The following is a 25,466-nucleotide window of genomic DNA, read 5'->3' on the forward strand; positions in this document are numbered from 1 at the left end:
GGATGGGGGGGGGGGGTACTCAACCAATGGGGGGGTGGGGGGTTATTGTTTACACATCAAGACGCTTCCTCTAATTCCATGGAAAAGCAGTAATTTACCTCTGGAGGTTTTACAGCTGAACTTCTCCATTGTGGGGGGGGATCACCCCCTAATCGCTGGAGGAAGTTGCCCAAAGCCCCGGACAGAGGGCAAGCCCCCCCCCGCCCCCCCAATAAGAAATATTTCATTCAGTTCAGAGGAATTCTCCTGACATCCGTCGGACGGAGATGTCCAGCAGTTTGTTTGTGACCTCACCAACATTTGGAGGAGGGACTTCCTGTGTGTGTGTGTGTGTGTGTGTGTGTGTGTGTGTGTGTGTGTTCAGCAGCTGTGGTGAAGTCATCCATGGAGCGTCTTATTCCACCAGCGTGAAATCAGTTCCTCACTAAAACAAACACTGACGCCGTTTCAAGATTCACACTTTCGCAGCTGCCCCTAAATGAAGCGCCGGGGCCCGGACCGGGTCCAGCCGGGTCGGGCCGGTAGACCAGAACCCGGACCCTAAAGGTGGTTTTTGTTCAGAGAGCTCTATTTAGCCGCCATTAGGGTAGCGTCGCCTTACAGACTGGAATACGCTGACTGGAGCTGTTATTACAGGTGTGCATTAGGTTAAGTCAATAGGAGAGAATGTGTGTGTGTGTGTGTGTGTGTGTGTGTGTGTGTGTGTGTGTGTGTGTGTGTGTGTATGTGTGTGTGTGTGTGTGTGTGTGTGTGTGTGTGAGCTGCAGTAACGATAACACAACCAGAGCACTTTGGAAAAAATCTTAATATTCATATTTTATGGTTAGGAGGCAGAATATTAGCTGCTGCTTGTTCCTGTGGTTCTGAGTGCTGTGGGACACCAACAGGAAGGGGGGTGTCAGGTTGGGGGGGGGGGTTCATTTTTCTTTATGGAATGATTTCAGCTTTTATTCTGATGCGTCTGTGGACGTTTAAACACTGTATTTACTTCAACAATATTAATAACCGTCATGATTTAAAACATTTTTTAAATCAAAAAGCAGGTTTTTATAAAGCTTTTATAAAATACTTTTCAGGACTTTAAGAAAATATTGAAACACTTAATTTGTTTGTTTTGAATTTATTCTCATAAGTCTGAATTGATTTTTTTTAATCAAATAATAAAAATAATAATTTGGGTGAAAAATATTTGTGGCATCCCTGTTGACGAGTTTTAGGTTACTTTTCTGTTTTTGAGAGATTCCACAACAAAAACCTGAAAGGTAGAAAACAAGAACTTTAGTTATGAACCGTAACTCTGGGTTTCTGAGTGAAGGTCGTCTTTCGGGTTTTATTTGAGGACATTAGGATGGGGGTTTTTTTTTTGTAAATATGGATTTTGCCTCCTTGCTGATGACATCATCATCCAGCAGATGATCAGAAACTGACGTCTTATATTTCCAGGTGAGCCGTTGCCTCAGCTACGCTCCCACTAGCGTCTTATAGAGACATCTGCATTGTTAACCCCCCCCCCCCCCCCCGGTCACCAGCTCCATCAGGCGGTCATAACTCTCTACATAGACCCGGAGGTGATTCCAGGACTGCGGGTCCCGGGGGCTGGATTGCTGCCTCATGGTGTGGGGTGATGGGTACCACATGTTAGCAGAGGCAGCCGCCGTCGCTAATAGGAACTGACAAGCGGCGGCCTGACGGGGATCAGGTGGCGCGGGTTGGCCTATCGCTGTAGAAACAGAGCCCCGCGCTCAGGGTTAGCGTTAAATGGAGTCTTTGTGCAGAAGCAACACTCGATCGTTCCGGACCTGGGCTGCTTCCGGCCCTCGTCTTCAGCTAATCCGGGTAATTAAAGGCTCCTGGGGGGGGGTTAGACAGCGTTTCTGTGGCGTCTTGTGAAAGTACATCCTCAATCTGCCGGGATGGCGCGTCATAAACGTCCGAAAGTGTTCCTTCTCACCTCCTCCAACGCTCGCAACACCGCCCAGGAAGACGTGCTAGCTTGCTAGCACCTGTCCATGGGGGACGGGGAGTACTTACAGCCTTTATGGGGGGTCAGCGGCTTTTGGTTCTGGGTCGCAGGAGGTGTTTGTGTGGGCTGGAGCTGGGTAAATACGACGGTGCCTGAATGTGGCGCTAGCTATGTCACACTAAGTGAAAATTGCGTCAGTCCTCAACCCCGTCGTGACTCACCTGGAACACCTGGTCCAGAAATATATGTCCGAACATCAGGAACCCAAAAACTGAAACAACAACAGCAGTAGCAACTACTATTAGCATCGTCTGCCGCTAACACTAGCATATCTGCATCTGCCATTTAGCATATCTCCAGTCAGGGCTGTAGCTAAGGTTAGCATGTCTGCAGCTGAGGTTCCACATATGCAGGACATTCTGCAGCCAATATTAGCAAGTCTACATCTAGCATTTGCTGCAGCTAAGGTTAACTTGTCTGCATCTGGTATTTGTTTGCACATGCTGCAGCTAAAATTAGCATGACTGAATCCAGCATTGTGCAGATTAACCCTCCATATAAAAAAAAAATAACCCAAAGTGAAGCTTTGTCAACTTCATCACATCATCATGTAATGAAATAGCTAGCGTGATAGGTTTTTTGTCTTGTATGATATTTGCTTAGCATTTTTACCACATTAGCCTTAGCACACTGGTCGCTAACAGTTTGTTACATGTATTGAACTCAAAATTACAACTCAATAATACTGACAGGAAATATCAACATCCTCATTCTTTGGGCAATTAAGACGAGGCGCCCCAGATGCTCAGTGCTGCTATCTAATGGTTGTTAACAACAATCCCCAACAGATCCTTGATCTCTGGACAACTTCAACCAATCCAGAGCCAGAACCAGCACGGGTCCGGATATGGGTTCTGAATCAGAAACCAGCGATATGAAAACCTTCTCTGATGATTAAAACCAAGTCGGGATTTATCGCCGCTCTCTTCATGTGGTGCGTTCAAAGACGTTAGGAAGAACGCTGCAGCCGTCCGTCTCCACAGAGAGAACAAGGGATGGTTGGAGATCCCAATGGGGCCACATGTGGATCATTATCAAGACAGGGCTGCTATAAATCCAGATTGGAGCTTTGAAGCGAGGCAAAGGGGGAAAGCGACTAATCAGGCCCCGAGTCTGAAGCCCATCCTCAACCTGAGGAGCCAGATGGTTCCTGTTTCCATCCAGAGAAGTTAAATAGTCTCAGAATTATATCGTAAGTCTGTCATTTGTTTGTTTAGTAAATAAAAGCGGGACGTGAATTCCCTTTGGGGGTTCTGCGAGATGTAGAAAACATTTATAGTTTCAATCAGAGGCTCTTTTGTCCCCTTCTGGACTGTTTGAAGATAAGCGTTGCTAACTTTACCCTGGATTTTCTATGGAGTCTGGAGCTTGGCATGCCGCCACGCCGTAATTGCTTCACCATGTCTCCACTCCATTGCACCATCTCCGAGACCCGGATCCTGAATGAAGTCTCCGACTTCCAGGCCTCCAGATCGTCAAGGAGATGTTGATGACATCCCGCTGTTGTAGTCCGAAATGTTTTCCCAAATGTTTGGTGTGGTACGCTGACGGGAGCTCTCTGGAAGTAATTCGCTCCAGGAATGGGCTCGGTGACAAAATACACTTACACACTACCAAATGTTGAAGTACGACGCATCAAATACGGACATCCCGTACCAATCGAGTCCATAAATCAAAATCTGTTCTGCTGTAACTCAAGGTCACCTGTTCGCTTCCAGCGCCATTAATTCGCCAGAACAGCCAACTTGCTAATAGGATGGTGTGGAATCACATGACTAACCATCTGTGGGACAGGATGGAGGTGGAAATCATAGCGGCGGAGACTAAGTGTTGGAGCGAAACTCACCTGATGCAGGTGGGACATCTGGCGAAGAGGAAGACTCCGAGAACCGGACCTGATTGGACAAAATCGACAAAGCAAACATTAATTTTAGGTTAGCTTCTGTAGCCTCTGGGCTAACGGCTAAAGGAAATGATTAGTGAGACGAAGACACTTCGAGAAAATTCTGAAGTTGTGCGCGTTATTTGACGGCTGATATTTCATGGTATTATATATATACACTGTAGAAGCGGGATCAATAACGTTCATCTCTCATGAATAAAGTTGTGTAACTGCCGCCGTATGATTGAGAGCCCTTCCTGTCCGGATCCGTTCGTCTTTGTCGGATGAAAGCAATCCCGCCCCCCACCCCCCTCAGGCTTACCCCGGGGTGACTCCGCTCTCTCCGTGTCACACAAGGGAAATGGCATGTCGGCTAATTTTATCACACAATGCATTGTGTTTGTCAGTGCCGCCGCGGTGACAAATGACGCCTTATCTTGAGGGCTGTTGTTTATTGTTGCTGAGTAATGTCCCGGCCACTCGACGTGGTCTCCAGAGCTTCAGCCGGCCCGCCGTCAACCATCAGGAACCGCGTTCGCCTTGGACGCGCCGGGTTACCAGAAGGCAAACTTTCTTGACAAACTCGGGTGTCGTTTGTTTCCCGTCTTTCGCCTCTCCAGCATGACGTCTAATGAAGACCGACGTGTGGACTAACACTGTCTCGTAAAGCCCCTCCTTTAGAAAAGGCCCGACCCGCGTGCCGGAGATCGCCCGATGAAAGCGACATGTGTTACTCGTAGCGCTCTTGTTTATTTGACTTCCATACTTGCATTAAGGCCAAGTAAACACATCGGCCGGTGTCCAGGCTGCCAGAAGTGGCCTGACACCCCGTTGGATTAGCGTCCCCCAGCATGGTTCTCTGGTGCAGCTGGTCTGGTCATGGGCAACCCTTCGGCCAACCTTACTATCATGTTTTCCGATCTTTTGCCCAAATAATTGATGTTGTTGTTGGATCCGTGCCCCCGTCCTCCAGTGGATGAACGGATGCTAATGTTAAAGAGGCGTTGTCCTCAGCAGACGGCGTCTAACAGAGTGTTTCCACCTGTTCCCTGTCCAGCGAACAGTCTTTGGCCGGTTTCGTGAGACTACAGAAGGGTGTTTGTGGTGGCTCTATTCTGCCAGAGCTGCGTCAAAAGCCTATAACAGCTTAAATTGAGGGTTTCTCTACCAAAAGGGTGGAAGCAGCACCACGTCATGGGGCTGGGGGTGGGGGGAGACCAGTTGGTCGGACCCCTTGACCTGCTTCACAGCTGTTTCTTGTTAGTGCTGTAAAACAAATTCCCAGAGCGAGATGGTTTCCACGCCGAATCCTGCCCCACAGAGGCCTGACTTGTCAGGGGGGTTTTGGGAGACCCCCACCGGTATGAACGTTTTAACGCGTTATCAGGATGGACGACCTGAAAGCGTTCTGAACGCCACCGGCGTTAAAAGTTAAACTCTTACCCGGACACTCAGGATGTTTATGGTGGTTCGGCGTGACTCCGCTGACTGTTGGGGAACATAAACAGACGTAAGTACGTCTTATCTCACGCGGAAAAACCCGAATTGGAAGCGCCGACTCCCAGGAATAAACCGGACCAAATGTTCTTGATAGTTTATTCTCACCTGTCAGCAGACTTTTAAAATACTCCGATTGTAATGCAAACATGTATGAAGGGAAAGTGGAGGGATGTTCGCCGCGTACGACGGTTAAGTCCGAGATGTTTTAGCGCCGGCTGCTATTAATGTCATCGTCAGACTAATGTACGTCCCCTGTTTATTTAATAACCCCCCCCCCTCATACATTTTTAGGTCCCTGAAGAAGAATCTACCTCTGGCCTCTGTGGCGTCTTCGCCGTTCAACAATGTTGTGTATCGCCGCGGAGACACATGTAACGGGTTGATGGAGACCAGGCCGCGTCCGTCCAGGAGATCCTCCCCAGCCTGAGCCGGGATAGCGGTGGGGATTGGGGGGGTCTCACCTCGGGGTGACCCCCAGCCAGTACGGCTTTAGATTGATGTGCCTCCTTCTCCCACACATTGTGAGCTGGTGTGGGTATTTCCTCTGACTTTTCCCGCCCCCTCACCCCACATTCACATTCCAGTGGGTGGGGGGGTGCTGAGCTTGCGCTGAGGATGCTGTCATCGGGGGTGTTGAGGACGCTCTTTGTGTGAACCGGCATTTGCCGCTGTCAGCTGAAAGGCCTCGTGGAAAACAGGAAGTAGAAACCACTTCCTGTGCTTGAAGCTGTTGGATTGGACGGGGGCGGGGGGGGGGCACACAGGTGTTTTCAACCGATTATTTAACGCCGGGTGTCGACCAGCTGTCGGGTGGTGGTCATGTGATCGGAAGTATTTCAGAGTTATTAATGGATTCAGAGGAGGTTTTGAGGAAGCACGCAGGGGGCGGGGCTTCACCGTATCCATCAATCACAGGAAGGATATTCTTGAATGTTCTTCATTGTTAAACTAAAATCCAATCAGTGATCCGTCAAACACATCTATCAATGGTTCAATGAAGCAGGTTAACGGCACAAAAACAAACTCTGTCCTTTTATCTGAATCCACTCAGGAACGCAGCCTGGAGTAAACACTCTGAACCAATCATTTAATAGGATTCTAATTTAGAAGTAAACCCATTTTGTTGACAAATATTGATTCTAGAATTACTGTATAAAAATAATTCCAAATATCACCAAAATTTACAAGAAAATTTTTGTCATTGTCGCCAACTGCTAGCAAAACACGAGGTTTAGAAGCTCCAACTAATAATTTGAATTTACTGCTATTATAAAAAATGATATTCCTAAAAAATAAAAAAAATTAAAAATTTAAAAATAAAAATTTAAAAACGAAAAAGTAACAATTTAAAAAATGTATGTTTCTGTGCTGCCGTCGTGTTGGGGCTACATTTCCAGGCTCTCGCTAGTGTTTCCTCGCCTTCCTGCTCTTGACCAGTGGTCTTCTCTTCGATAACGAACCCGCCGTATTAATTACTCGATCGGGCTCACATCTGCGCTCTGAAGCGGCCGGGCGATAAATCAGGAGTCTACCCGGGCAGCTGATTATCATGACACCTCATCAGTCTTCAGGGGGAGGCCTATTTGCTACCTGTATGCTAGCGTAACACAGGAGGGGTGCGCCCAGCCCCGCTAACCGAGGCCAGGTGATGCGTGGGGTTGAGGTTAGGGTCAACATGGTATATTTCGTCCCCCTCCACACCGACTGGACTTAAACCCCCACCCCGCTAATGGCCACCAGGTGAGATAAGGTCCAGCTAGCACCCAGACTTTACAACAATTAGGGGAGGCGTAGCGGCATCTTGTAGCCTGGTGATGGATCATAGCAGCGGGGGGGTTCGTGGGGTCGGCGCTGATCGGCTGAGGCTTGACAGAGACGGATCACGTGGGGAGGTTGGGGGTAGGAGGGGTAGTGAGGTCTGTAAACACAGGCAGCAAAGGCCCGGGCAGCGACACAACAACCCCTGTGGGGCGATAGCGCACATCTGGGAAAGGTGGTGCAAGATGCATGTGGGCGCCATGGTGACGGGATAGAAAACATAGCCCGGATGCCCTCATTGGTTCCCACCTGTTCAGATCAGAATCGGATCTGAAGCATTCCGTAAGGAAACACAAACGCTCTGCTTCGATTGGTTCATCCGCTCATCCGACGTGTCTGTCTTCCAGGTGCTTCTTGTGTTCTCATGGTAACAACAAACACTGGTGTAAACATCACATCCCTGATGGAGGTAATTAGCTGGAGTGGTTAGCGTAGCGCGGGGTTAGCTTCCAGACAGATGTGGTGATAAACCCATGCGCAGCACAAACAAGTAAGCAAACAGTCGGAGAAAACAGGGTTGAGTTGTAAGGAAGCAGAGCTTAATAGGACCTCCACCACTGGGACGTGGGGAATTTGTGATATTATATTAAATAAACTTGCACTTTCGAGGGTGGGGCATCAAGAATTCTACACTAAAACAAAATTTCTGCACAACTTCCTGGTGGGGCGAGGCCTCACCGGACCAGATAACAACACAGAAGAGATTGGTGCTCTTTGGCGGGAGTGTCCCCTTCACACTGCTAACCTACTCTTCCTGGGGAGCGCTTGATGTGTTCATCATCACATACACAGTGTTTACAGAGGCTAATGTGTCTCCTTTCCACCGCCAAGTTAATCCAGTTAGCTTCTACCCAGAATCCCTCCTTATCAGTATCAAAGGTACGGCCCTCACCAACCCAACTTCTGTTCACAGACGGCGGTGGTTCTGTCGACCTCTAACCCCTCCGTTGCCGTCGCTGAACGCTCGCTAACCTGAAGGAAGCTAGTCCAGTTAGCTAGCCCTGGTGTTAGCATTTGGCCAACCTGAACCGGGGCAGAACACTCACTGTAGTGTTTGGACGTGGAGCCCCCGGTGGTCACCGAGCTGCAGAACAAATCAGAGACTGTGTGCAATCGCGAGTGTGTGTGTATGTGTGTGCACGCACCTGAGCATGTGTGTGTAGCCGTTGGCACAGCAGTGTGTAGTTAGGACGCAGGCCAACTTTTCCTGCTGGAATTTCCTGTCTGAATTGAATGTCCCCCCCACACCGCTCCTCACTCTCCTCACCCCCCCACCTCAGAGCGTGACAAAGGCTTTTTTTTCCTGAAATTATTCCTGACCCGGCCTCTCAGGCGTTATTATTGTGGTCGAGTACTTCCTCCAGGACATGAGCCCACTCCAGTCTCCACTTGAACCGGGTCCTGATCCAGGGGGGGCGAGTGTTTCCTTCTTTCTCCGCGACTCAATGGGGCTTTTGTCAACACCTGGCATTGTCTTCAGATCAAACCGGGGCTTTAAGATACAGACTGAACGAGAAGAGGAGCGGGGGTGTCACCCCGACGCTCGGCAGGATGTTTGGAGTCTCATTATGGGGGTGCCGGGGGCCACAGGTAGAAGTTGAGCCCTAAAACAAACGCATTTGGAGAGATGGGGGCGATACGGCTCTGAAAACCACCCGCATGTGGGACGCATTGGTATGTGAAACCAGAGCCCCCCCCATCCCATCAGTCCTGCAGGGACCAGGTCAGGTGATCTAAAGGTGGGGACAAGCCCCTGGTGGTCCCAGTCCGGTTCAAACTGGTTTGGTTTGTTCCGACGATAAAAACACATTTCCTCCAACTTCCATTCATTTATAAAGAAGTCACTAATCGCGCCTTTCATACGGGGCGGAGCCCTCTTGAGACAGCCCTCATCCCTGATTAGAATCGATTTTAGCCGATTAGCCAACAGGTTTGGACGTCCAGCTGATGATGGGCTCTGAACACCCCAACAATTCAACCATCACCTGCTGAATAAATCAAATGCACCCTAATCAGCATCAGTGCACAAAATCACTAAAATGAAGTTTCACCGACCGATGCTAACTGAAGCTAGCATGCTAGCATGACCTGGAGCACAAGCCGGCTCCGTTGTCCAGTCTCCTTATCCCGTGCCCTTCCCACCCTCTCCACCGGAGATGTGCCAGGCGGTGGCAGCAGCGGCAATGGGGGGTTGAGGGGGCACCTCTCAGACAAAGCCCAAACTTCTGGCTCCACTTGTGAAAACAAAGCGCCGACTCCTTTTCCCAGCTCTCAGCCTCTCTCGCTCGTTTACGGGGCGCCTCTTTTGGCTTTGTAACACACAAGTTGACTCGGAATTGGCCGCCTGTCCCACGGACAAAAGTGAAGGGGTGGTGGGGGGGATCGCTGGCGGCAATCCAGCGGCGGCATGGAAACGCTCAAAGACAAGAAGAGACACCAGACGGGGTTTTACTGCTGCCTGTTTCTGCTCGGTGTGCGATGGAATGTTTAGACCTTGTTTTACCCGAAGGCATCGAGCGATTTGTAGAAATTCCAGAGTATTCATTAATTTTACTGCCGTGCAGGTTACGTCTGATGGCTTCACCTCTGCAGGAAAACAAGCTTCAGACTAACAGGTCTAGAAAAAGGCTTCAAGAGCAGACAGGTCCATCCAAGGCCGTTTAAATCAACCCACTGGACTTTAAAAAGTTTCTTGAAGACGTCGCACCTCTCTTAAAGTGGCTTCTTCAGTTCCTCCGGTGGCTGGTCTATCTTAAAGTCCAGTGGATTGATTTAAAATTTTGGAAAACTGAGACCCTGCACAGACATCATGCAACATCACGTTCTATGACGGATTATCGTAAAATTAGAGAGACTTTAGTTCCAAGACTAAAGGTTTAGAATCTTAAAACGGGTTTTAAATCGTACGAAACTCAGGTTCTGCATCCGTTTCTAGTTAGAAAAGAAGCAGCGCTGGCCGACTCTCTTTCCTGAACAAATTCCGCGCCACTCAAATGTTTCCCAGCTCGGATCTGCCTGCGGGGGGGGGGGGCTTCCTCCCCCTGTCGTGTCTGATCCCATCTGAACAGCCTCGGAGACGGGCTGCCGTCCCGAAGACGTGTGAGTCACAACAAGAGGCTCAGTCGGGGTTAAGCAGCAGTAGCATCAGCCTTTGTGTTGGGATCCACCTTAAAAACATCCCGGATGGATTCTGCTATGGCCCCGAGGCACGGGGGTCCAGTTACACTTTGTTTTCATGGCGTTGACCCCCGGAGGCACGTCTCTAACGAGCCAGCGCTAAAAACAGCGAAGAAATCCAGAATATCGCACGTTCTGTCACGGATTTAGGATGGGTTTTTCTTTTTCTCGACAAAGTTTGTTTAAACCAGGGGTGTCAAACACATTTTCACTGAGGGCCACATCATCAGCATAACAGCTGTCCTCAAAGGGCCAGATGTAACTAAATGTAACTAAAATGTAACATAAATGTAACTGCTTAATGTTAAATAACTGAATTTATTACTAATTAAAGTTACAAACATTACAGCTACACAGAAAAAACATGTTTTATTTCTAATAATAAATCCTTTTAATTTGTCAGGTTATGAAATTCCATCAATCAAGGATCAAACTATCAATATAGAAAAATAACTTCAAACACAAGTTAGGACGTTAACTTTTTAATTCACGTTTTCGTGAAAGTTAAAATGGTCTTAATTACTGCATTGTGGAAAATGTGGTTTTGCTCAAAGCACACTTTTGACCTATTTGTTTTTAGACACTCTTGACCTTTTATGCTCTAGTGGGCCACATAAAATAATGTGGAGGGCCACATTTGGCCCCCGGGCCTTGAGCTTGACACATGTGGTTTAAACTAAACATGGATGCACCAGAAAGAGTTCAACAAAACGGATAGAATCTAGAGTAAAACTCTAATTTCTCGTATCCCAATGGTCCCACCAGCAGGTTTCTCATCATTTATAATGAAGTTTTAAGAAAAGGTGATCTGCAAACACGTGTGAGACCCCCCCACCCCCCACGTCATCCAATCCCAACATAGATACCAATCTCCTGGCCCCGGCCTTTGACCCTGGGGGGTCTACTGGAATCCTAATGGAAAGCAGGGATCATCCCAGGAGATTCCGTTGGTTGAAGCCCCTTCTGGAGGGTTCTCACACAACTGTTCCTCCTCCTCCTCCTCTTCCTCCCGTAAAGACGCCGGCGTCTCAGACTCATTCCTGACGGTCGTCTGCGTTGTCTTAACGAGACTTCTCTCCAGCCATCCGACCGTTTATGGCAGGAAATGATTCATGATTGGAGGAATCTTTTGCGCGACGCGTCGGATCTCATTGGTGGTTGCGTGACGCAGGCTTTCATCTCCGTCTATAAAGAGCAGCGTTAATGAAGCCGTGGCTCTCCGGGCTGACGCCACTGACAGCCGGCAAGGTTTCAATTACTGCTGCATGATGGGAACCCTAAAACCGTGTTAGCTGCATCTCGTGCTGCGCTGCTGGCACGGGTCCGACACATTGCCCCGCCCTCCAACCTCAGCCTCACGCAGGTATTTAGGATGAGAAGTCTCTGCCCACGCCATCCCCGCCGAAAATACCCCAACTGGCAGTACCCCAATGGGGCAGGAAGTGTTAATACCACAGTAGCGACGCAACAAGCTAACAGCGTTTGATTTACTAACCTGGAACTTTTTTCTCCCCCCCTCACAGGTGCCCATCACCTCTTCCCCACATTCCACACCCCCATCCCTATCGACATGAGGCACCACGAGGGGCGGTACCATTACGAGCCACACCCACTCCACACCATGCATGGGTAAGTTTTGGAATCTATACGCTTCAAGTTTCCAGGATGTAGCCCGGCGCTAACGTTAGCTACAGACACTAACAAGCCCACTTTTTTATAATACCTAGTAAAACAAAAGTAAAAGAATACAAAACTTGAACGTTAAAGATTAACTAAGTCTGAATTGATTTATGTTTAATTTTGAACGCGTTACCTTGGAATCAACGGGGGTATGGGGGCGGTGCCAGAGGGGCGCTGAAACCTTTATCCTAAGCTGACCTACAAAGAAACATTCAACTATTCAGCGACTTTATTAGCGTGGCATTAGCATAAACCTGCTAACTCGCACGCTTATCTAAATTATTAGAACCCAGGAAGGGAAGCCGGGAGGAAGATCAATAGAGGTTTCGTTAGAACTGTGCTGCTACATTAAAATTCAGCGAGATCAGGTGATACACGCGTAGGCAGGGCTATTCATCACCTGCAAAGTAAGGGAAAGTGGGGGGGGGGAGCGTGGCGGAGCGCCCACTTTGTGTTGATTAATGTGATGTGACTCTGACAGCGAGCTCCCACCCATTCATCAAAACCTTGATACGAGTGTCGCTTCGCCGCCGCGCGACAAATTCGCCTAATTAGCGTGCGTCGTCCCCGTCGAAATGGGGCAGGGCGTCGGAGCGGCGCCCGCTTTGTCGGCAGCGTGTCGGAGATGTACTTCCTGTCTGAAGGTGTGAAGGATGGCGCTAACTCCGTGAGGAGTGCCCGTCGCGTTTGTGTCGTCTTCGATGTTTCTTAGCCTCCACTCGTTTCAGACGCGTCCGGTGGTGAACCCGACAAGTCGGACTTTTCAAACGCCGCTCATGATGACAGTTTACTTAACTAGCCCTGCCCCCTACGCCACAGATGGATCTGCACAACCTCTCTACAGTCGTTCGTCTCGTGACTCTGGACAAACTGTGATGCTGAGTTGCAGAAAGTTCTGCTTGCAATCGGGTTTTTGTTCTTTTCCAAGTTCTCACAACTATATAGTTTGTTGTAAAAAAAAAAAAAAAGAACAAAGTACCACTAAAGTACATGTGTGTCAAACTCAAGGCCTGGTGGCCAAATTTGGCACGCTACATTATTTTATGTGGCCCTCGAGAGCATAAAAGTTCAATGTCCAAAAACAAATAGGTCAAAAGTGTGATTTGATCAAAAACTAGATTTCCCACAATGCAGTAGTTAAGCCCATTTAAACTGAGACAAAGGTTGTGAACGAAGTTAATGTCCTAACTTGTGTTTGATGTTATTTTTCTTCGATAGTTTGATCCTTGATTGATGGAGTTCTGTGGGTTTAATAACCGGACAAATTAAAAGGATTTATGTTAGAACAGAGAAATGAATTTTTTTTCTGTGCAATTTAATGTTTGTAACTTGAATAAGTCATAAATTCAATTATTTAAAATTAAGGAGTAGTTACATTTATGTTACATTTAGTTACATTTATTAATTACATCTGACCCTTTGAGGACAGCAGTTATGCTGATGATGTGTCCCTTGGTGGTAATGAGTTTGACACCCCTGCACTAAAAGATTCTCACAACCTTCTCTTATAGTCGTCCGGTGAACGCCTGTCAACATACCTTTATGTGTAAAGTGATACCCACTCCAGAGGTGGGGCCTGCGCCCGCATTCCTCCTCGGGTACGGGTTGGCGTTCTGTGTCACCCAGTTTTGTGAGCAAGTACATAAATTATCTTTGCGTGCGCCATATCAGCACATTCAGGTTTCAGAAGAAACCCCCCCCTCCTTCCGCCTTTCAAAATCCGAGCGGTCTAGAAAGATGAACGCGCCGCGTCGGAGCCGTCCTCCGGAACACAATGGGACGAGGCTCTCATGGGACGGCGGCGGAAGCATTGTCTGTTTGAACCCACAAGCCAGCCGCCATGCCAGCATGTTTGACCGGGTAATTAGCATCCGAGATCCAGCCTTCCGTTCCCAGAACCTCAACGATGAGGCAACGGATGGGAAAAACAGATCCCCCGCTCATTCCGCAAGCCATATTTATGCTTTTTGGGAAGCAGTCGGGGGGCAAATTGCTGCAGTAAGAAGTTGAAATACGACCAAGGTTTTTGTGTGGCGGAGCTGTGGCCTGCACCGCCCCTGTACACAAACAGATGTGGTCCAGCTCAGCAGGCAATCAGTCCGTGGAAGGCCTGCAGCCCCGCAGCGCGGAATGTGTTGATTAAATACAGTTCACAGATCAGCCGTTTGGCTCATGGGTTTCTTCCCCCTGTATTGATATGGTTGGGTTAACACGGAAGGGGGAAAAGCAGGAGATGAGCGGGGATGTTTAGTCCGACGATTTGTCGGCGGCGGCCTTGACGAGCATGTCTTTCATTGGGTAATGTTTGGATTTGGATGCTCTCGAAGTACTGCCCACAAACACAAAGCACCCGTCAGTCATAACCCCGCAAAAATTGCAAATCAAGACGCTGGAATTTTCACGGTGCATCTCATGTTCTGCGTTATTTGTCTTGCACTCCAAAAAAACAAGATGGTATGCGACAGCAAGGGGTAATTACCCTTGGTATAATCCTGTCTCATGTAAGTATCTCCCTACGCCTGATGTTTCTTTGGGCTCATCCCTTCTCAGTTGTCGCATCTCAGGGAATACGATCTCAAGTTGTGTCCAAGTCCGCCGCATCCCGATCAGGACCCCAAAAACAACCCAGGCAGGATCCTAGCGTGTCCCCTGTGGTGCAGGGCGGTGATTCATCTTGATCGCTTTGGCTGCCCAGAAGTACAGAAGGGAGTGTGTCACATCATAATTCATCCCACCTCCAGCCAGTAGGGAAAATGCCAGAGAGGCAAATTCTAACTTGTTGTTCAGGCAGGAGGGCAGGGAGGCAGACAGAAAGGGAACTTGAAGGGAGCCTTGAAAGCGGGTTACAGGGGCCACGTCTCGACGGTGAAGACGAATCAGTTTTGAATCGTCCACTTGGAGAGTCATTCAAACTGCGAAATAGTACTTTTGTGTTGTTTTTCAAACGACTGTACCAAAAACCCGTGTGGAAACCGATGGAAGTAGACGTGAGGACGCCCTCGTCGCAAAGTTCTCGAAGCTGAACCATGACAATGTGTGACAGACTTGCAAAAAATCTGTCGATTTCTTGTGCAGTTTATGCTTCAACACCTCAGCAGGGTAACGCAAATATACCCCAACGACTTTGACTTTTTGTGATGCGGTTCCATTCTGCTTGTTGCTTTGGTTTGTTTCCTCTACTAAGAGGCGAGTGAACAAACCAGCGGCATGATGTTTGTCTATCAGGGTAGGCCATCTCCACGCTCCTCCTACCAACGCCCACTTCAAACACTTACGTTGTCTATCTGTCGACGAGCCGGCGTGTCGACATGCATCGCCACGGCAGCAGTAAATCACTCAAATGACCACGAGTGCACACAGGGCCTGTATAATAAGGTGAAATTTACTACTGTTGCCTGTCATGAGGCTGCAAACAATCATCCTGGTTGGCAGGTACCGTCATTCAAGCCGTGTCGGCCACGCCCTTTTTCTGACAAGATGCTACTTGAAGTCTATGTTTCCCTCCAGACGCTCCCCCCGTCGGAACAGGACTCCATCTCTTCACCGCCGCCGTCGCCATGTATAGAAACTTCCGTCAAAACTCAAGCACCTGATTGTCAGCGGCGTCTTCTCGCGGAGGGATGACGCGGCGGGAGGGATGGGGGCAGGGTGAGGGGGAGGCAGTAGATGACATGTTTTCTAAGGGGTAATTGCTATTTTTCTGTGTGTTCTCCACTGTGTGATTACACGCTCTCTGTTGTTCCATTGTTAAAACTAGGCTGTGAGAAAAAGTGAGCTGGACGTGGTGCAGCTTGTTCTACTAGGCCTACCGCCTACAAGCAGGACAGCGCAACGGACGCCGATGGAACGTCGTGCCGTCGCTTTTGTGGAAATAGTTATGGCCATATTTTATAGTGTTTGCTTTCCTTTAGCAGGATTATGCAAATAAATAAAACTTTTGAACAGCTTTTCATTCAAATACAGCAGAAGTAGAAGCATTTACACTTTACTTTTAGTTTTAACTTCCATTCCTATGACGTCCAGAATGTTTATCATCATTATCAATGGGGATATCTCCCATGATGCCTTGCTGCTTATGTTTTTGAGATGCTTCTGTTTATTGTAGCGGTGGACAATAAACAAACTGTGCATTTATTCACAAAAAAATTGCTGAATCAAGCCAAGCTAAACAGAGGGCTGAATTTCAGAGCCTTGTTGGAAGAATGCTACAAGGCTAGTTAGCTAAAAAGGAAACTACAGAGCGCCCCTCGTTACTCACGGTTAATGCTTCCCAGGAACCACAGGCGAATAACAAATTCTGCGATATTGTGATGAGCTATTTATCTAATTATTTATGGTAATTTAAAAGTTTATGAACCTTCCCCATACTGATATTAAACCACCTATCTGTATTACCTTTTCCCACACTCTGATAGACTGTTTAAAGCACTTTTGTGACTCACAGAAGTCAGAGTCACGGAACGTAGCGCACTTCAGGATGCCGTCAGCCAATAGAATGCGTGTACGGTATCATGTGACTGCTAAAAATCAGCGATGAGGTGAAGTTGAGCGTGTCAAAGAATCGAGTTGAAAGTCTTGATGTCTGACCTTCAGGGATGATGAAGAGACGACAATCGTGCGTTGCATAAAAATGTTATCGTCATCATCCGGAGATGAAGATAAGACACGTGTGTTTTAATACCCAGGTGTTTCTGATGTCATGTCCAATCGTACGACAGTATTTCTTTCTGAAGGCGTTGGCTAAAGTTTGAAATCCCGGCGTGGGATCGCTTTGACGGCGATAAGACTGAGCGCTGGCCCTGGTGCCAACTTACCCAGGTATCCCTCAGCGAGGCACTAATCTGAGGAGGCGCTGCCAACTCTGGGACGGGGGGAAAGCGTGTTTTTGTGTATGGAGCGTCTGTTTCTTCTCACTTCTCCCCTCCCGTCCAGAACAGAGGGCTCTTTATGGTTGTTTGTAGGGAAGACTGGGCCCGACGGCAGAAAGTTGGCCCCCGGACAAGGCCGGCAGTCTACAGGCGCTGACTGGAAATGGAGCGAGGGCCGAGGCTCGGGGTTGGTTGGCAGCGCTGAGCTGCTAGCAGGTCGGCGTCCCGACACCCATGAATGAGAGCTTGAGCAGGGGAACTCTGAAGGAAGGCTGGGGGGGTTGTTGTGGGGGGGTTGAAGGTCTCAGGCATGCCTTTCATGGCCACAGCCGGCAACTGCTACCCAGACCAATCGTTTCATGAGCTGACGCTCACTTTCACATGCTAGCCATAGCCAGAGAAGCATCTGAAACCTGATCCTCAAGTCGGGAACCACCCAAAGTGTGGATTCAAGTGAACCAGAATCTTCCCTGGTTTCATCCAGTCGTTTCTGCGTGAATCTGCTCGTAAACCAACCGAACATGAAACATTTACATCTGCAAACGGCCTCGCCGGCTGGAGCTAGCCGTCGTAGATGAACCGTTCCTTACACATTTCCAACACACATGCTGCGTGAACACTGCCAAGACTCCAAACCGCACATATAAACACTCTTGTGTGTTCACAACAGTCACGGAGCGGCTTCAAGTCAGCTTTAAGACATTATCCTGCTATTTTTATGGCATTATTGTGGCATTTGCGAGTGTTACTGTGGTCAATTTTGTTCAGCAGAGTCGCTCCAGATTACTGAGGTTCAAGGTTTTAATCCTCATTTTAGGAAGAGTGAACCTGGGAACAAAATAACCCGAGAAGACTCAATGAAACAAAGCTTGAATTCTTTGGCTGGTGTTAGTCATCGCACCCCCGCCATGACTCATCTGTTTGGTTGTTCCTGCTGAGGGACGTTAGCCTTCAACCCCGTCGACTCTTAACAGACTCGTGACTCAACCTTCAAACGGAGAATGAAATGCTTCACGTGTCACTGCCTCCCAGTTATTCATAAAGACAACCAGTTCCAGCTCTTACTGTGTGTCTAAAGGAACTCCAAGGCTGTTTTAAACACTCAACTGGATGTTAAGATAGTTTCTTGAAGATGTTTCACCTCTCATCCAAGAGGCTTCTTCAGTTCTAGCAAAGAAGCCACAAGAACTGAAGAAGCCTCTTGGATGAGAGGTGAAAAGTCTTCAAGAAACAGTCTTAACGTCCAGTGAATTGATTTAAACAGCTTTGGATAACCATGACCTGGATAACTGAGAACCTGCACAGACATCTAATGAAAGGTTAGCCTGTTAGCAGTAGCGGCGTTAGATTTTGGGGACTTATCCAGCTCTAGAATGTTTAAAATAAAGGTTTTGTTTTGGCGCTATCAGGAGGTCTTTGAGGACGTGGACTCTGAGATGGAGGTGCATTCCCAACTCTTATACAAAGATGAAAGAATTCGGAGATGATGTCATCGCTGTTATGGATCACTTCCTGGAGGTCTCAGATCCTGACTTCTATACGATGCGCCGCAACTCGTACAGACTCGTAAACGTAGGCGGGGACGACGCTGACATATAAATCCACTCTTCCACCCTGAACTTATCAATCACTCCGTTTCCGCTGGAATCAAACGCTTCCTGCTCGTCTCACAAAGACGTTTCGTAGCTCGTAAAAGTGTCGTGTTCTTCTTTCTTTCACTTGGATCAAGTTAACCTGTGTGCCTCAACTAAAAGCGCTCTTAAATTTCCCTGCAAGCTTTTTATTGGTTGCTCTTAAAGCAGAAATACGACCTCGCTCCGTCATCCAGACTTTTCTGTCGGCCGCCCTTCGTCTGGTGGAAGTGGTTGGATTTATCCCAGGTGTACCTACCACACACTGACCTATCAGAGCCAGGCCCACTAGTCCACCACAGCACCATTGCCCCTTCAGAAGCACCTGCCAACGCCAGACCTTGTTACCTCCAGTTCAGACCCCCGGGGGTCTACCGTACAGGCAGATGGCCCGTTGGACCGCCTCAGACAACATGTCGTTTTTCTGGTCAAAGACGCCTGTAAAGGCAGATCCTTCAGGTTTAGCATCCGCTAGCTAGCATTCTCCACTAATACCTGATAGGACAGACCTTTTGGTTTCTGCCCACCCAAACAGATGTCTCCCGGTCCAAAGCTCTGGGTTTCGACTTGTCTGTAGCTCCAGGGCTTTAATAGAAGACGACAAACAAAAGGGGATTATTATGAATTAGCTGTGGGGGGGCGGGGGGAGCGAAGGGGGGGGGGCAGGACTGCAGACACATGTGGAAGTTAAGGCTTGTCTCTGAACATACCAGCGGAGATGGCTCACGGTGATAAGTGTACACAATCCAGGTGATTTAATTAACTCAGGTGACCCCCCTCCCCTCTCATTAACGTGTCTTTTTCCTCCCTGACCACAGGCCTTCAGGATTGACGGGCAGTCCAGTCATCTCAGACATCTCCCTGATCCGGCTGTCGCCACACGCCGCGCCCGGGACGGGCGAATCGCCGTTCAGCCCGCCGCACCCGTACGTCAGCCCCCACATGGAGCACTACCTGCGCTCGGTGCACAGCAGCCCCACCCTGTCCATGATCTCAGCAGCTCGGGGACTGAGCCCCGCTGAGGGTAAGTTACACCCCACCTTTATATCAACCCTCAAAACTGATAGCGTCTGCTAGCAGTATGAGCTATACCTAAAAAACATTTAAAAAGTTCAAAACAAATGCATCATTCTACATAAATGCAGGCTTTTGTGAACCGCACGTCTTCATGCTAACATCTAGCTAAATTCCCCGCTACAGTAATCCTCCTATATATCAATGAACGGCGACCCGAGGAACACATCCGGCCCTTTGCACATCTGTCCCGCCCGCTTGGGACCAATCATAAATTATGGGCATATAAATTACACAAATTGCATAAATTAAACATCACAACAGCCTAGTATAAACAGTTTTATTCTTCCAATCATCACCAGCTATTCAAAATATTTAGTATATGTTGCAATGGAGGGAAGTTGAGTTCAAGTTGAGTTAAAGTTATCCTTGGTGTGGCCCTCTGAAAAAAATCCAGGTTTCTAATGTGGCCCCTGATAAAAAAAATAACTGTCCACCAATGAATAAGCATGTCTAGAAACTTCCTTATAAAGTGGCTCAGCTAACCAATGCTAGCGCTTAAAAAAATGGCGTCTTTCATCTCAACTGGGAACCGAAACGACGAGCCAAAAGTTCTTCTGTTGTAGCGACAGAAGTTCCATTTCACTTTAGGAGTTCAACGGATTAAATATGAGCTATCTTAACGTAGCATTAGCATTGACACGAGCTACAGTCGCTGGTGCACACGTGTTCTCCCATGAGCGCTCATGGTTACCGTCACTGTCAGGATTGAAGCGCTCACGCGGTCGGTAATGATAGACGCTGTGTACACAACATGACGAATAAACCGCAGCTGATGTGGAAAGTCTTCCTGATGGCGGCCGTCCTGCAGCTGCGCCGCCAGGTTAGCGTTAAGAGGTGAGATTAGAGCCGAGCAGGTTTAGGATTTATGCATCCTGTTCACTGTGAACCCACACCGTCCGCAGAACGCCGCAGGAACAGTTTACACAGTTGGTCACTAACCGGCGGGGTAATTAGTCTTGCACCTTGGATTCCGCTGCAGACGGCGTGGAAGCGCAGCTTTCATCAGGCGTGTTGGGGCTTTCTGGCCTCGTGTGTGTTGCGGTGATTAGCGTGTCTGTGCGTGGCCTAGCGATTGTGTGTCTGTTTGGGCTGGAGAAACCATGGAAATTAGCGCCGACGCAAACACGCGGCGCCCCCGAGCTATCCAGCTAACGCGATGACAGACCTGTCCTCGCTTCGCGTGTCCAAACAACAGGTTGGAGGAGCTGCAAACCTGCACCAATAAATCAGCGACCGTGCGCCGCCGGAACGTCCTGGTATGTCCGCGTTACAGGAAAAGCAACACGGAAGAGACGCCGTCACTGATGGAACGGCGGGAAAGTACGGCGCTGCAGAACCTAAAAATCTGAACGACATGTGGGAACCTGATGGGAAACCAGGAAGATCGGGATTAGCGTGACCCCTCTGTAATGCTACGCTAATAACCTAGCATTAAAATGTATTATTGCAAATGGAAGAGAGGCGTGTCTTTATGGCACTGCAATGCTGGCATTTTATTTGCACTTTATTCCCTTTAGAATAAGACATAAAATGTTATTTCAGTTTTAAAATGAAGGCAAAAAATAAAATACAGTATTTTCCACAGTATAAGGTGCACCTTTTTTTTTTAACTTAGTTTTTATTCAACAATTTAACCAAAGACAGGGAGATGTACACACAAATGATAATACAAATGAATGATAATAAAAATTGAAAAAGCAGTTACCATAATGTTATACATTAAATTGCATAAAAATAATCATTTAAGTAAAAAAATTAAATGAAAATGTATTTATGTAATATATATATTCATACCCTTCTTATGTACGTATATATATTCATGTACATTCATAGAGTTGTATAGCCTTCATAACTGGAGTCCATCTTGAACTGCTTTCAGTTGTAATTTTGCTGTCATTTTCTCCATAATGTACACATTTATTATTCTCAGTAAATAAATCATATCTTTGTCATATTAGTTGATGGTATCCCCAAAATTACCAGTGCTGGATTTAAAATAATATTTACGCCCAAAACAAGTTTAATTTCCTCCTGAATATCATTCCAGAATGTATAAGGCACACCTTCAATGAATGGCCTATTAAAAAAATATATATATAATCCAGGGCGCTTTATACATAAAGCGCCCTGGATTATAAAACTCACTGGATTATAAAACACAGCTGCGAACTCATCTTCAATTAATGTTCTATTTTAAAACTTTTTTCATACATACGGCACAGTGGATTATAAGAAATTGAGAAAATTAAAGGCTTTTAGGTGCGCCTTATAGTGCGGAAAATAACTCAAAATTGATCTGGACTCCAGTTGCTACAGAAGCGATCAAATGTTAGCCTGCTAACGGAGCTAACGCTGCTCCATGAGCTAACGTTAGCGTGCCGGGGCACTCATTAGCGTTGCTGTAATCCCACTTTGTTTACTTTATAACGCACATCTTCCCTCGTCAAACTTTAATGGAGTTGTAAATTTATGCTGGACGCAGCTAGCGCCTTGGAATCCGCTAACAGCCGGTGCGGCCGCGGGACATAAAGGGGGGGTTGTGTTGGGGAGACATGGCTGCTTTTCATTAAGTCTTTACCGGACGCCGTCTCTGAACCCGTCTGCGTTCACGTGTGAGGTCACAGTCGAGCGCGCGGCCGTGCCGCCGTGATGTGATTTGGCAGCCGCCGCCACGCCAAGGGGGGGCTGGTCCAGTCCGGCTGCTGCAGCCCCGACACCCCCGGACCCAAAGCCACGACCCGGTGGACCCGGACGGATCCCAACCCCCAACACCCCCGCTCACTAGCATACATATTAATCACCACATTTCCCCTCTGCTCACCCCTTCCCACTGGAGGGGGGCAGGAAATAGACAAAGTTGGGGGGGGCACAGACATAAGAGGTAAACCAGCCTCGCTCTTAAAGCACCCGATGCTTTTAAACGTGGCTTTACTGCAGTGTGTGTGTGTGTGTGTGTGTGTGTGTGTGTACCTGCGCTCTATGCAAGACTCCAGCCTGTCAAACTCAATGCATTCACAGCACCAGAGAAAGGAATGTTGCCCCCCCTCCTCACCCCCTGCTTCCTCTACTCCCTGGAGATGTTTTCCCATAACCCAGCGAGCCTCACAGACATCAGACATCTTTTATCAAAGGCCCCAGTCCCCCCCCCCGGCCCCCCCCCCTGGCCCCCGGGGCACACACGCAACCACCGATCTGCAAATCTGACGCTCGTCTGCACCACCGAACGCTTCCTACGACCGTCCTCTGCTTATCTTCGTCATTCACTTGGGGATGGGGGGTGGGGTAAATATCATAACCGGATCCGTCTCTTCTCGCACGTCAGACTTGTTTAGCATCACGTCACGTGCGGCGACCTCTGACCTCTAGTCTGGGTCTAACTGTGCAATCTGTTCTTCCTGTAGTGACCCACGAGCACCTGAAGGAGCGCGCCCTGTTCAGTCTGCCCCCTCCCCCGCCTGGGGCCAACCCCACAGAGTACTACCACCTGATGGCCAGCCAGCGGAGCCCCTACGGCGACCTGCTGATGCAGAGCAGTGCGGCGGCGGCAGCGGCGGCGGCGGCGGCTCATCTCCCAGATTATATCAGCCCAGTGGACGGTGAGAAAAAGACATTAGGCTAGTCGAAAACCAATGCTAGCAACTGCTAGCATTAACACTAAAGCAGTTATTGGTCAACATCCGCGCTCTTCCACGCACTCGTTACATCAACAGTTACACCCACAAGGGGGCGGTAGTAGGTCAATGGTCGATACTCGAGTAAAAAGCAGCAAAGACAAACTTATCTTGTGACACTGCCCCTGCAGGTTGGCGGCGGTACTGCTGCCTTTCTTTCTATAACCGTGAACTTTTTAAAGAAATCATTTTTCAAAGCAAAAGAGGCTTTTTAATTCAGCCTTAAGATTTAAAATATGGTTCTCCCTGTCCTTTAGTGACTGTTGTAGTTAGTTTTCGTGTTCCATAAGCTGGGACCAGACCAGCCACCGCAAGAACTGAAGAAGCGTCTTGGATTAGAGGTGAAATATCTTCAAGAAACTTTCTTTAAGTCCGGATAATTGATTTGAACAGCTTCGGATTTGTGTTCCATAGTAACTCCAGTGTTTTAGCAACACAGTGCGTTCATAACTGGGGTGTCGAGTTTCACTAAAACATGTCCATCGAAAGTATGGTTCAGTTCTCTGGCTGATAGTGTTTAGCGATGCGTTTAAAGCTACTTGTAGCATCAAGGTCATCTCAAACGCAACAAATACAAACTCAGATCCAACAGCACTGGACCGAAGAACTTGCGTGATACGTCTTTATTTTCTTGACAATGCGATGGAACTCCCATGGCGGTGACGGTAAAAACTGGTTCCCACCCCCAGTGGAGGAGCTGTAGGCTTTACGGCTGTGGCCTTCTTTGTTCTCAGCACCAGGCGTGTCCTTACCAACGTCTGATTCTTCCTCTCCAGAATCTTTCATGGACGACTTCCCCACATCAAAGCTAGCGGCGCTCTTATACGTAGCATGGGGGCCACGGCTAGCAGAGGGGGCATTAACATGAACAGCCCCAAAGGCCTGCAGCTCATAAAAACACGTTACCATAGAGGCTCTCCTTCTGACAGAGCTTCAGGTGTGTTTGTTCTGTTATTATGGGATGCAAAACGTATCCTGGGTTACCGTAAAAGGGTCCACGCAAGAGGATCGAAAGGAATGTGATAAGATCGTCACGATCGAGTCACCGGACGCTGATAAGTCTGTTTTCAGAAAGCTCGTGTTAGCTTTAGTAGCATATTGGGGTAGCTGTTCGCAGAACGGAGGGCAGATGTTTTTGTTGTTTTAGCCCCGTCTGCTCTTTCGTTCTGCACGTCAGATAAGGACGGTGATTAATGTGTGAAACACACACCACCGACAGGAGACTTAGAGACGCAGTCGAGCGTTCAGCCGGGCCTGTCCATCACGCCGTCATGTAGTGATGCAGCTAGCAGCTAACCAAACAAGCTAGGTCTGTGTTTGCAACCAACTCAAACAACCAATGAAGCTCCCAGAACTTATGTCGTATCCCGGTTTTAATAATGCTAATTAAAGCTACATGTACAGTAATCCCTCGTTAATACGCTGTCAGCCAATAGCATGCGCGTACGATATCACGTGACTACCTACTAAAAATCCGCCATCAGTTGAAGCTGTCCATCTTGAAGCGCGAACAAGCAAGGGATTAATCTTTCTCAGTGGTCAGATCATCAGATTACTTGGTTTCATTTATGGGCCAAGCCGGACCAGAATAGACAACGTGAAATTTATTCCTTCACCACATTTTAGCACTTGCAGCTTAAATCAGCTAGCATACCGCTAGCTAGCATGAGGAGTAAGTCCTTGACAGACTTGCAGTGGTGGGAATAAAACTTGTTACTCCCATAAAACTTTTAGACCCAAGCCTGGTTGAACAGGACGTTCTATGGGTTTTAACGGTAACACCTCACAGGATCGGGTCATACATACCCAGACGGAGTCGAGTAGCGACTGTTTCGTCCAATGGACGCCGTTCGTTTATAGGAAGTCCCACCGGACAGACCGACAAAAACAGAAGTCGACGTGGAGGTTCGGCGAGGTTCGTCCCATCCTCACCCAGGTGGACTGAATGGACCCTCTGATTCCATTAAGGCCCCGCCCTCCCATCGCCGTCCCTACCCAGCCTGGAATCAGACTTGATCCTGGGTGATGAATTCCTGTCGGGCGCGAGGCGTTCCAGTTCGGACACAGCGTTTACTGATCCACGTTTCCACCGGCTCACATCTGCAACCATAAGTCCTGCAGTCACTTATCTAAGGGGGG

At 48.2% G+C, this 25,466-nt stretch overlaps 1 protein-coding gene across 2 annotated transcripts in view; it reads left to right on the forward strand.

Annotated features, from left to right (window-relative positions):
• Nucleotides 1–25,466, forward strand: part of gli2a (GLI family zinc finger 2a) — a 57,484-nt gene that overhangs the window by 15,701 nt on the left and 16,317 nt on the right. For both annotated transcript variants that reach the window (XM_068328681.1, XM_068328680.1), the window contains exons 3-5: nt 11,924–12,029; nt 19,398–19,603; nt 23,058–23,252. In XM_068328681.1, the coding sequence (XP_068184782.1) occupies nt 11,924–12,029; nt 19,398–19,603; nt 23,058–23,252 (507 nt within the window). The remainder of the gene's footprint in view (nt 1–11,923; nt 12,030–19,397; nt 19,604–23,057; nt 23,253–25,466) is intronic.

The sequence above is a fragment of the Antennarius striatus genome, chromosome 12, assembly GCF_040054535.1.
Source record: "Antennarius striatus isolate MH-2024 chromosome 12, ASM4005453v1, whole genome shotgun sequence".
Lineage (NCBI taxonomy): Eukaryota > Metazoa > Chordata > Actinopteri > Lophiiformes > Antennariidae > Antennarius > Antennarius striatus.